Source organism: Pezoporus occidentalis, unplaced genomic scaffold (assembly GCF_034315485.1).
Source record: "Pezoporus occidentalis ecotype Australia unplaced genomic scaffold, CSIRO_AGI_Poc_V1 ctg19, whole genome shotgun sequence".
Lineage (NCBI taxonomy): Eukaryota > Metazoa > Chordata > Aves > Psittaciformes > Psittacidae > Pezoporus > Pezoporus occidentalis.
In genome coordinates, this window is record NW_026913748.1 from 10,455,866 (window position 1) to 10,468,719 (window position 12,854).

A 12,854-nucleotide genomic window follows, 5' to 3' on the forward strand; every position below is an offset into this window, starting at 1 on the left:
TCAGGATCAGAAGATACAATAAAATAAAACTTATCTTGCAGAGAAGCAGTTAAATGTTTTCAAATTTTAGGTGAAAAAAAAAGCAGTTCTTGGCATAAAATACCTTATTAGTGCACTCACTTTTGGCTGGTTGCTTTTCTGTTTTGTTTTACCGGTAGCAGACAGTGCAGAATGCACCATAGTGATACAGTGGATAATCTTCTTTTGTAATTATTATTTAATTACTGCAGATGCGATTTTATTTTTTTTTTTTTTTAAGTAATTTGAAAATATTTTGTGATAGGAGAGCTAAGGGCTTGGTAGCAAAGTAGAATGGAGGTGTTCAGTGCTTTGGGATATGCAGAGCTCAAAGGAAAAACAAGGAAAGGTCTTCAGTCCCATGGTAGGATTTAGGAAATAACAACACAACCGCCCATTCACAAAACAATCCTGTTTGTCCTGAAGGTTTATATATCTTATTAATCTGTTTTTGAAGGAACCTCTTGCTTTGTAATATCTTCTTACTGCTATAATATACTTACTGTAATATTGGCTTACTGCTGATTATTTTCTCAGCTCTTTAAATTTAGAATTAGCCCAGAGGACGTTATCTTTTTCTAAGGCAGAGGCTATATTTGTTAATTAAGCTGCAGCCTACAAAGACAGGGTTTAGCCTTTCTCTGCTAAGTTACACAGGGACTCAGAGAAAGTGAACGGCTATGTAGCAGCTGTGATGGTTTTTCCACATTTCATACTAGTTTTAATTTAGTCAGGAGGCAGCTAGTAATTTACACAGGTTGCTGGGGTGCAAGGCTGATTTCATCTGTGGATTTTTTTCTAATCCTCTTTTATTGGATAATAATCAAATCTGCCTCATGTCTACACTTTATATTAACATTTTGCTTTGTTATAAGCAGAGGAAGGTTTCATCTAACCATTTGCTATAGTGATAAGATTTTTAAAGATGTAAGCATATCTCAGTATTAAACATTAAGGAATATTTTGTAGTCCTTTCACTATGTAGAAGATAAATTCTCATGGTTGTGAATGGAAAGGGAAGGAAAACTGAGAGTTAGAGGAAATGGAGCCTTTCTAAAGCCTGGTTTTTTTTTTTTGCTGTTGTTGTTTTTTTTTCATTGAAGAAGATGAAGAAAGCAACTGGGATTTGAAAATGTCCCGGAAATTAATCTGGGGGGAAGAAAGGAACTTGTTTATAGAGCAGGAAAGGTAACATTAGTTACCAAAATTACCTTTGATCTTTTCTTTTTGTCAAGATGGTTGAAACAGAAAAATGGGAAAAAGAGAACAGCAGCTGCAACTGTCAAATGTTCAAGAGCCATCAATCTGTTTCACTCTAGGACAAAAGGTGATCTGCATGTCTAACAGTAAGAGAAACTGGTGACATGATTTAAATTTGAGGCATTAGTCACCAAAAATATTTGATGTCTTTTAGGAAGAGGAGAGCTTTAAAAAGCTTTATGATAAATTATACCTAAAGTGCTTTTTTAAAAAACATAAACCTTTTCTTAAAATTCATTTAAGGGCCAATATTCATATTAACTGCTAAATTGCAATGTTTAATATATGGCAAATTTTGAAATAGTTAGGCCTTTCATAATGCTGACAAAGAATCCATGCTTAAGGAGAGTTGTTGATGGTTAGTAATGATCAAGGGAGAAAAGTCATTAGGATAACGTAAGTCTTGTGGAAAAATTAATTGAATTTCAGCCATTATTTCCCAGCTACAGCTAGTATATTTGAAATTAAATTAGACAGGACACAACCTATCTGTGTGGGTTTCTGTAATTAAATATCAATATTTTTTTGTTTTGGAAAATAAAATTGGAATGAAAAATGGAACACAGCCATAACAGATGTATGTATCTATTAGTTTTTCAGTACTGAATCACAGATGTGGAGAGAAGTAAATCCAGAATATTACTTCCTCTCCTTCACTTCCCCTCATTCGTAAATATTTTCATCACCTTCTGCCTGACTTTAGAGGAAAAAAAACATTTCAAAAATAAACTGCTTTTTTAAACATCTATACAAGCAGTAGCAACCGAATTCCTTAGAAACATTAGTTATTATCAAGGTCAAGTAGGCAGGTCATTCTATGAGGAAATTGTTTAGTTGTGACTTATTTGTATTTGAAGTAGCACAAGGAGTCAGCTTCTCAATTCAACTCAAAGTCTTTTATTGGCAGATCAAAATCGCATGGGTTCTTTTCCCCATAGGCAAAACAGGAAGAGCTATGGCATGTCTGTTGAGAACTTGGTTTTATAACTTTTCAGCCTTACAGATTTTTATAGCTTGAATTTACTCACAAGAATATGCAATTGAAGATTTAAGACAGTAATTTAAATTGGGAGTAAATTCTTTATTTTTTGTATTAATGAAATGACTACAGAATTAAACATAAATAAATACAATCTAAAACTTTGTGTTTTTTCTGTTTTCTTGATCACAAGTCCATTCAAGCTATAAAGGTTTTGCAGAGCAGTTAAAATGCAAAATGGCATTCCCAAGGTACCCTTTGATTTTCTTCTGGCCTGGACTGTGAACAGAAATCAGTAATTTCTGAGCCATTAATAACAGCAAGGGAGGTTTTTACTGGATTTCAGAGTTACTCATAAGCCCACTAAAAATCTTTAGTCCATGTTTATAATGGATGCACCAGAACAGATATTCTTTGGTGAAAATGAGACTGGCATTTCAGTCAGGTATTCTTCACGTTTACCTAAGTTTACAAATGTGCCAATGCAGACTGGGTTAGAAGCAAAAGATAATCCAAGGGTTTTGTTCACTAAATGTGTCACTAATATGACAGAAGACATAATCTTTAGAACAAAAAGAAACTATGTTTTCTCCATTCTCCTTTATCCTCCATTCTCCTTTATTTCAATGCTCAACTCATATATGAAAGCCTGAGAAAGGTCTAGTTTGTTCAGAAGCTTGGGATTTTTTGCCTGCCTTTTTAGCTGCCTTAATGAAACAGTTTACTTCAAATTTCACCTTCTTTAGATTTAAAAAGATAACTTCTGCCATGTTAATCTCAGCCTTGTTTTTGCACTATGATTGTCAAACTGCTAAGATCCCTCCTTGTCCCTCCTAGGTAGGGTCTAGCAAAGTACAGCTCCTTTCACAGCCATTGCAAGTCTTATCTCAGGAGATCCTTCAGTGAAGCAGGCTTTTCACAAGAAAAGATAAACTTATTGTACCAATCGGAAGAGAAGGCATGCACACTCATCATACAAGCTATCCACACTCTGCTCTTGCAAAGCCATGGCTGATTTATACCTGCTCTCATAGTTCTGAATGGTGTGTAGTGGGACAGAACCTTTTTAACAGACACTGTCATTAGATATATCGTGTCATATGAAGAATCAGGGAAAGGCAGTTGAGAAGTGGAAGATGCAATCTATCCTGAAGAGTGTTTAGCTGAAGCTTTTTATCGCTTGATGGCATAACACTGAGACTGCAGATGGAGATTTGGGGCAGTTGTGGAATTTAGAGTGGCCTGTTTCCCTTTCCTTGTCAAGGGAAGATGAAGTGGAAAAATGTTATCTGTAAAGCAAGGGAGAATAAAGGCCAAACAACACAGCAACCAGAACTAAGATCTCTAGTTGGAATTCAGGTGGCTGCCGTTTAAATTGGCTCTAACAGTCTGGCTGCTGATTGCTACTATTCGTGAAAAGTGTCTTTGTTTTAGTGCTGAAATATCCCAGAGCAACTGCTCTGCTTTGAGTTCTCTCTCTGACTTACTAAAATAATCTCTTTATTTATTTTCTGTCTTGACCCTCTCCTCCCACTCACCTCTTTCAAAATCTTTGTTGCTGACATGGACAGTGGGATTGAGTGCGCCCTCAGCAAGTTTGCCGATGACACCAAGCTCTGTGGTTCGGTTGATACGCTGGAGGGAAGGAATGCCATCCAGAGAGACCTTGACGTGCTTGTGAGGTGGGCTGATGCCAACCTCATGTAGTTTAACCATGCCAAGTGCAAGGTCCTACACCTGGGTCAGAGCAATCCCAGGCACAGCTACAGGTTGGGCAGAGAAGAGATTCAGAGCAGCCCTGCGGAGAAGGACTTGGGGGTGTTGGTCAATGAGAAATGGAACATGAGCTGGCAGTGTGCGCTTGCAGCCCAGAAACCAACGGTATCCTGGGCTGCATCAAAAGGAGCGTGACCAGCAGGTCGAAGGAGGTGATCCTGCCCCTCTACTCTGCTCTTGTGAGACCTCACCTGGAGTATTGTGTGCAGTTCTGGTGTCCTCAACATAAAAAGGACATGGAGCTGTTGGGGCAAGTCCAGAGGAGGGCCACGAGGATGATTAGGGGACTGGAGCACCTCCCGTCTGAAGACAGGCTGAAAAAGTTGGGGCTGTTCAGCCTGGAGAAGAGAAGGCTGCATGGAGACCTCATAGCAGCCTTCCAGTATCTGAAGGGGGCCTATAAGAATGCTGGGGAGGGACTCTTCATTAGGGACTGTAGTGACAGGACAAGGGGTAATGGGTTAAATCTTAAACAGGGGAAGTTTAGTTTGGATATAAGGAAGAAGTTCTTTCCTGTAAGGGTGGTGAGGCACTGGAATGGGTTGCCCAGGGAAGTTGTGAATGCTCCATCCCTGGTGGTGTTCAAGGCCAGGTTGGACAGAGACTTAGGCGACATGATCTAGTGTGAGGTGTCCCTGCCCATGGCAGGGGAGTGGGAAATAGATCATCTTAAGGTCCTTTCCAACCATAACTATTCTATGACTCTATGATTCTGTGTATTTAGCTACATTCAAAGGGATAGGAAGAAGTAGTTTTCTCTCTGTGTTTCATATGGCCACAGCACCACTGCAAAGTGCCTTCTTAGGTTTTGGGAGGAGTCAGCTCATGGAGAAAGGTTAGTAAGCTGAAGGATAGATAATATGCCACCATTGCTAGCAGGGAAGAAGGCGCAACTCATACTGACAATTTTATCTGGGTTTTTTTTCCTATTCATCGCATGTGCTTCTGGATACCCCATCCTGTTAAACAATCACAAGGCAATCAGCTTGAATTCTTTCCCTGGAAAGTGAATGCCAGATTGAGCCTGTTTCAGATGCAAACAATGATGCCTTGATCTTTGCCTTTGTTGTCTTGAGGTGCACAGTGGGGCACAGCACTTGTGATTTGCCCTGTCCTATCTGGCAGCTCAAAGGGGAGCAGAACCAGATGGATGCAGACATCCTGTTACCTCTGAAGCCCATTACTTACCAGATGGGCTCCTCATCCCTGTGCCCTTTGCAGCTATAGCTGACCTCAGCTTTCGAAATTAGCTCTGACAAAGTGTCTGGTTGGGAAATGCACTGCTGGGATGATTTATAAAGCCTGATATATTGCAAGACTCTCCCTATACTCTGTTCCCATGCTTGTACTAGGCCACAGCAGTTGAGCTGATAAGGTCTTCTTCAACAATGACATCCACACACACCCCCTTTTTTTTTTTACCACATTCCTGTTTTTTTGTCTGAAACAACTAAAATCTGTTGACCTTCAAGTTATGGTGATACTTACCTATTCATTGAGCAGGGAAGAGCTTGATTACAGTGAGGATGCTTGGACTGGTATTTAAGGCTACATTTATTTCTCCTTCCTGATTTTTAAAAGGGTGTGCAATTTACTGTTATTTATAATCCTTGTTTGAAGTTTTAGTATTTTCCTCAATCAATAGAGATGAACTTTCAAATGGACAATGTAAATTAAAAATCTTGAGTTAACAGTGTCGTACTCTGTCCTAGGAAAATATTTGTTAGTTTCACTGCAATTTAACGGCATTCTTACTTTCAACATTGAATGCCATCTATCTAAATCCCATGTACATTTTAAATCAGATGGACTCTGGGGAGCTTAATATGGATAACATCAATAGTTCACATGGCGCTGACAGTATGTAATGATTTGAGTAGTGCATCTTTTGATGCTGTATAGTGTTAACAATAGAAGTAATAAGCTTTAACAATTGACCACATCATCTGCCTTGAAGGATCATTTCAGATAACAAAACCCAGAGATTTGTTGTGCAAGAACTGATTGTTCACACACACAAGCACTGTTTTTCTTCCCATAGAAAAGTTATTTATTGCTAGGACACCAGCAGTTTCTCCTGTCACAAGGGTATGTTGTTGATAATGCCTGGAGACAACCACATATTTCTAGACACATACTGTGAATAATCAAAATCCAAGAAATTATTCTGAGCCAGGTAAAATTACAATGGGAAATATAAATGCAACTGCCTGTGTAATGCTGTGTAATGCTTCCTGCTGAACCCAGGACAGTTCATCAGTTCCAAACATTTTAAGATCACTTCTTTTTGCCTGTATTTGCATTTGCATCCTGTCACTGGATTGCCTGTGACTTCTCAGGTAAACTTGTTGCCTAAAATGCTGATAATACAATACCAATTGCTGATATTTAATATGCCCTATTTTATGCTTTCTGATTGTGTACTATGTTACCAACACAAAGGTTTCTGGTTAATTATAAGCTAAGCACTAAGTGACATATGCTGGCAAAATACATGTTCCATAGTTTTTCATTATTATGTTTCTTCTGGGTTCTTTTAAAGCCTCTCCTACCACCAATGTGGTTTCTGAGTCATTGTAATGTTGCTTTAGGAATGACCTTACAGCTGTTCAGAAGTTATCAAAACCCTCCCCATACACCAGCATCAGCTTATAGCTGAGCCTGGTTAATAGATTGGCTCTGCCTTCAAGTAGCTGCCATAAAATGGAATATCTGGAATAGAATAATAGAATCACAGAATTGGAAGGGACCTTAAAGATCATCTAGTTTCAACCTCTCTGCCACGGGCAGGGACACTTCCCACTAGACCAGGTTGCTCAAAGCCCCATCCAGCCTGGCCTTGAACACTTCCAGGGAGATGGCATATCATTCAGTATCCTGAACTCAAAAATTACAGCTGAGTGGGGGAAGAGATCTGAAAGACTGTTATTGTAAGAATTCTATTCTGCCCATATTGCTGCAGGAAAAACTCCTGGCTTTTCTATAGTAATATGCTTTATGAAACATCCTTAGAAACAATCAGTTCTCCTCAGCATCAGCACTGTTACGTAAGGGTTAAAATCAATAGGAGCTTGCTCACTAGAATCCAGTTTCTGTGCATTGCTCTGGAAAATAGAAGGGCTAGACTCTGTATCAGATTAAGCACAGTTAAAGTAGACTGAGGCTTAAAGGGTTTTCCATCAGAACATAAAATATTAAAGATAGGCCATTTTATCTTGTTCTTGTATTATTTCACTTCTATTTTCCTGACTCAATGTTAAGCTGAATTCTAAGAATACCTGTTGTTTACTCCACTAGCACTCCAGTTTAGCCAAGAGAATACTGAGAATCTAACATATTTCTGTGTCTGCTTAAAGTCCATATTTAATTTGGTACTTTTTATTTGTTTTCTTTGCTAGAACATGGGCATTCATATTTATGACCACTTTGTTTTTCAGCGCCTCCCAGATGGTTCTGCCCCAAGTGCACATGCAGAATTTTGTCTTCTGCCGGATCCCTATGAGGTCAGTCAAAGGAAAACAAGAACAGCTCCAAAAAGCTCTGACCCTACTTATAATGAAATCGTGAGTACCAGACACTTTTTTCCACCATTTCTCACTTGATTTTCTTTGCCCACTCTTGAAGTAAAATAACAATACAGGATTTAGAGCTGTTGCAATGAGTAAGATCAAAAAGGAGGAACATATCATAAACTGAACCACAAATAGGGACGGTCTTCTGCTTTCCATCTTGCTCAGAAATGAAACAGTCTCTTTATGTGTCTCTCTTCAGGAAAGCAGTTGGATTATTTCACTGCTTTATCTTACCCCATAACCACAGTTACATGCTAGCCAAATGAGACCAAGAGTTGTTGCAGCAAAACCTATGCTGTTTTCAATGCAGATTTTTACAATAACATAAAAAAGTACTAATTGAATGGATGCTATTATTCATATTCACATTTTAAAATCAACAATCAAATTGGTTGGCACTGTCCTAAATGATAATACAATAATAAATAGCCAAGTTCTTTTTATGTAAAAAAGCTAGCAGTTGACAGCCATATATAATTACTTCACACACCACTGAAATGCTCATGCCTCTGGGGTGAAAAGAAACAGTTGTATAGGGAAGCATTTACAACAGAATGGGAAGTGGCATAAACTATATTCTTTTGTAAGGGCAGGTTTGATTCAAACAGTAGGTGAAATTGGAGATTATAATTGTTGCATATAAAAGACCTCAAAACAATTTACAGGCATCTTTGAACAGGTTTTAAAGTGCAAGGCATGGAAAATACTACCACTCCACCCTTTTTCATAGATAAGGTATGATGAAACGTAAGTTAGCTGAGACTGAGAGTCCTTATCTCCTCGTTTCCCAGTCCTGCGGTTTTAATATTTTTCTTTTCCCACATCTATTTGATTACAAAAGTTAACTACTTACTAATGACTTTCAGTGCTTCTGTAAGAGTAATATTGCTGCTAACAGCCAAGACAGATGGTATCAGAGGGTGTACCCCTCTATGGTACTGCAGGAGAGTAACAGAGAACTAGGATTTATTTTTTTTCTTATGTTCTTTCCTCTTTTTGCAATCAAAGAGATGGTGGAATGAGTCCAATTGACCTGTCTGAAGAAATTCCTTTACATTTGAAGGGTATTTAAAGCAAAGAAATATGATTATATAACATTCACTGTAAAGTATCCCAAGTGTGCTACAGACAAGAACCAGCCAGCAATGGTGGAAGTCAATTATTGTGCTAATCATTTTTAGATCAAGTTGAATGCAAGAAAATCCCAAAATACAGTAGTCACTGGGAGGAGATTTAATTGTGGTTGAGGGGCATTCCAATGCTGTTAAGAGAAATTCCATGAAAACTTTAATATCCTTTGCTCAAAATTCACAGCCTTCTTCACAGATGCTCAGTCTTTTTCACCAGGAACTGCTAATCACAGTGGGGACATATGGTTCCGTTGAACTTGGACATTTCAAACCCGATGCTTGTGCTGTTAGCAGCTCTGTTCTTCCATATGTGATGTAATTCTGTATGCATTTTCTGTCCAAGGCTGGTAGACTGAGGCAAAAGCCACCCCAGGGAAGAAAAACTACTAAAAATATGAGTCAGCTGTCTTTTAAGTTAGTTACTGTCCAAACGCTGTGTACAGAAATGTACTAGCCTTTTTTATGAGTTCATAAGTTTTTATTAAAGCCAAATCGCTGGAAGGAAGCTGTATATTAATTTCTTTCTGTGTTTGAGACTGAAAAAAAAATCTGAAATGTGTTTCTCTTGGGTATTTTTGGTTTCAGTTTTGTACTTCTATTGCTCATGACTGCCTACAGCAAATTATGAGCCTTGCAAAAGTACATTTTATTTTTGATTTTTACTCATGTGTGTAAGAGTAAAGATGTGAAAGTCCGGGAGGGATGACAGTAGGATGAACTATGCCAAATGTTTTGGTGTTGCTTTGAACAAGCACTCCTTTATTTCTCTTGTTCCTTTATTTGGATTTGGGAGTTTGTTGCATTCACGTTGGTATAACATTGCATTAAAAAATGATGGTTGAGAAGAAGAGGAAAATGGAATGCAATGTGAAGAGAAAAAAAAGTATATACTTGTTTATAGAGCAACATTAGGAATCAATAAGAGTTACTCAAGAGGTTCCAGAGTAGTAAAAGAAAGTAAAAAAAACCTGAAGATAAATCTGAAAGATTTAAGCTTAAACTCTTGCCAAGAAAGGCTGCAGTGACCAGAACCAATAGCAGTGGGGTCTTGCTCATATATGTAGCATTTGCCCAGAGACATGATTCAAGGTCTCAGTTATCCCCGGTTTGTACACACACCCACAAAATAAGCAAACCTCCAAGACAAAGCAGAGTGTGTATTGCCAGAATGAAGTCAGAACAAGAAAGACCTCTCTCAGTCCTGCCCTTGGGCTGTGGCCAAATGTGAGCAAATATACCTGGGCCACATCAGCGTGTTGGTGCTATTGCAGTTGCCCTCGGAGCAGAGGGGATGCTGGCCTGCAACACCCGGAATAGCCCCAGCAAGCTTGATGGAAGAGGAGGAGAGAACTGCACCAGGAGCCACAGCTGCTCCCTCAGCACCATGTGTCAGAGATAATTTGGACAATTAAAAGCAAATCTAGGAACTGTGCCATGGCTACCTAAGGAGAAGCAACTGTCCCGCATTTACAATTAAAATGTCATTAGACTCCTGTAGGTCAACAGTACTTCTCTTTTTGGAGCCAGGTATTCTTGAATTCCAGCCTTAACTGTCCCACTGATTTGCTGCATGGCCACATATAACTCGCCTCCATTTGATTTGGCTATATAAATAGGATCCAAATATTCTTACTACACAATCATTTCAGTACTTAACTGTTCTGATTATGAAATGCTGGTGCCTGTTTTATCCACATACTAATTCAGCTATCTTGAGACCTTTCTTCTGTCCCTACATCCTGACGATTTATGCCTTACTCCAGCTGAATTTGCAAACCATTTTAGAAAGTTTTTAGGGATCATTTGAAAACTACATGCCCTGCACTGTAAGGTATGTCACAGCTCAAAGTTCCTTTTGTCCAGACATTGAAATTTGTTAATTTCCTCAGTTCGCACCTGTTATAATCTACTATACTGAAGATTTCTTTACTCTTACAGCTTACATGTACATTTTTTGTGATTTCAAGCAACAGCTGAAGATGACATCTTTATTCTATTGGCAAAGATATTAAGGCATCTTTCTACAGTAACCTTAGTATCACTTCAGTAATCAATAAATCATAGATTTATTCTAAATTGTATTATTGCATCTTATACCTGTCCTTGCTTTTTGAATTTCTGTTCATCATTTCACTTTGGTTTTGATGGGGAGATGCCACTGGGAACAGAGAAGCTGGAATTTTTCATTCACATACAATTTGGTATGTGGTAACCATCAGAACTGAAAAGCACTGGGAGTGACTTTCATGGAAGCTATTCCAAATCATGTTTTACAAAGGTTTCTAAATAGAAAAGGGAATGTAGGACCTCTCTAGTAAAAGCCAGTTAAAAAGAGTGAGTATGACAGGTTTTTTCTCCCCCACATCCTGTGGCAGTATTCATCTGCACAGCACTGATGATCCCCCTACATCATGTAGCTTAGTACCCTGTCCGTTGTGCTTGCTGCCAGAATAGCTTGATGTCCTGTTCAGTCTGGCACTCGCTGCAACGTCTCTGCAGCTTGCAGTGCAGACAGAATCGGTCTGCAGTCCCACGAGGGCAGCCAAGGCCATAATGGTTCACTCGTTGAGTTCAGAAGCCACCTTTGTGTTGCTGGGCAGTGAGAGGAGCATTGCTGATGTGGAGCCTCTATCAACTCTATGCCTGTCTGCAGAACATCTCCCTTGGCCATTTCTGCTTCCTATAATTGGAGGTACACAGAGGTCTCAGTAGTCCAATGTAGAAACCCAAGCTGCATTCGAACTGCAGAGTAAATCCAAACAGGTTGACTGGCAAACACCCTTTAGGCAGTTTCACTTTCCCATTCTCCTGAAGTGACAGTATGTCACTGTGTTTGCTTTCTAAACTGCACAGGGAGATTAAAATTTAAAGCATTTTACATTGCAACTAAAATAGAAAATCATGTCCAGCCATACAAACTTTAGATTAAATGTACTTCCCTTAACAAAGCTTACCTTTCAGGCCTGAAACTAGCTGAGAGCATTCTTTCACATTTTAGCAACCCACATGCAGTTCGCTCAGCAGTTTTTGGTTAATGCAGAGACTGAAATGTAGGAATCTGTTCTGAATGCAGCTTGTTCTTGTTAGCCTACCACTCCAGACTGTTTTTTTTAAATTCAGGAAATACACCATTAACCTTTCATAATTAACCTCAGTGTCTTCTCATAGTATTAAGGTAATTTCAAGGATATTTTAAAAACTATAGGATTTAGTAATTTCTAAAGAAATGCTAAGCAAGCTGTCTCATTTAATTTGAGAAGTATTAACAGCACTAGTCGAGTAACCGAAACATCTAAATTTAGTAAATTCCACTTGCTAAATTGGGTGCAAACACAGAGATGTTCGAATTCTACAACTTCAACTGAGTGGGATGAGCTTTCTGTCATGTTTAATATTTGACAACCCCATTAAAAACTGCAAGCATTTTTATAATGGGCACATTTGGATACAGTTAGCAACCAGAATCATGCATAAAGTGATTTGTATTGAAATAGTAAACTTTATAGAGGTTTTTTGATCTAGAACAGTTATGAAATTTTATGGAAGTTTTGCTTAGAAGAAATATGGTTTTGCTTTGGATTGATCTTTTTTAGTTCTGGCATGTAGCACAAGGTTTAACCGCAAGCACAGTACTGAGGAAAAATTCTGAGGTACTGTGCATTGATGTGATACACCTTTATAAGAAATATCAATGCAACAGAAAGTTGATTTAAGGTACTACTAATGCAACATACATAGGTTAAAAAAATTGACATCAGCACTATTTTCCTCATTTTTTTTTCTGATTTTTGCAGAAGAGCAATAACATTTATCAAAGCATCTGTTATGAAAAGATAATCTACACTTCTGCAGAATTAGCTATCTTTTGTTTTCATGCAGCTGCCCATGATGAGAACCTTCCATCTGAATCTCTTCTCCAGAAAATGAACTATATTATCATTTTCTGGTGAACTTCATGAAGGAACTGATATTCACATTTGAATTCAAAACTCTGCTTAAGTTAGAGTTTCAGTTTTCATGGGGAAAATTATACACACCTATTTTTTTCCTCAAGTGTTGTGCAACACAGGTTTCAGATTTATTCACAAATGCTTGGTAATCAGATTTCACAAGCCTAAT

General features: G+C 38.4%; 1 protein-coding gene across 1 annotated transcript in view; it reads left to right on the top strand.

The window, feature by feature from the left end:
• PIK3C2G (phosphatidylinositol-4-phosphate 3-kinase catalytic subunit type 2 gamma) overlaps window positions 1-12,854 on the top strand; it is a 206,402-nt gene that overhangs the window by 192,404 nt on the left and 1,144 nt on the right. The window contains exon 32 of the mRNA XM_062616746.1: window positions 7,471-7,596. Coding sequence (XP_062472730.1) covers window positions 7,471-7,596 — 126 coding nt within the window. The remainder of the gene's footprint in view (window positions 1-7,470; window positions 7,597-12,854) is intronic.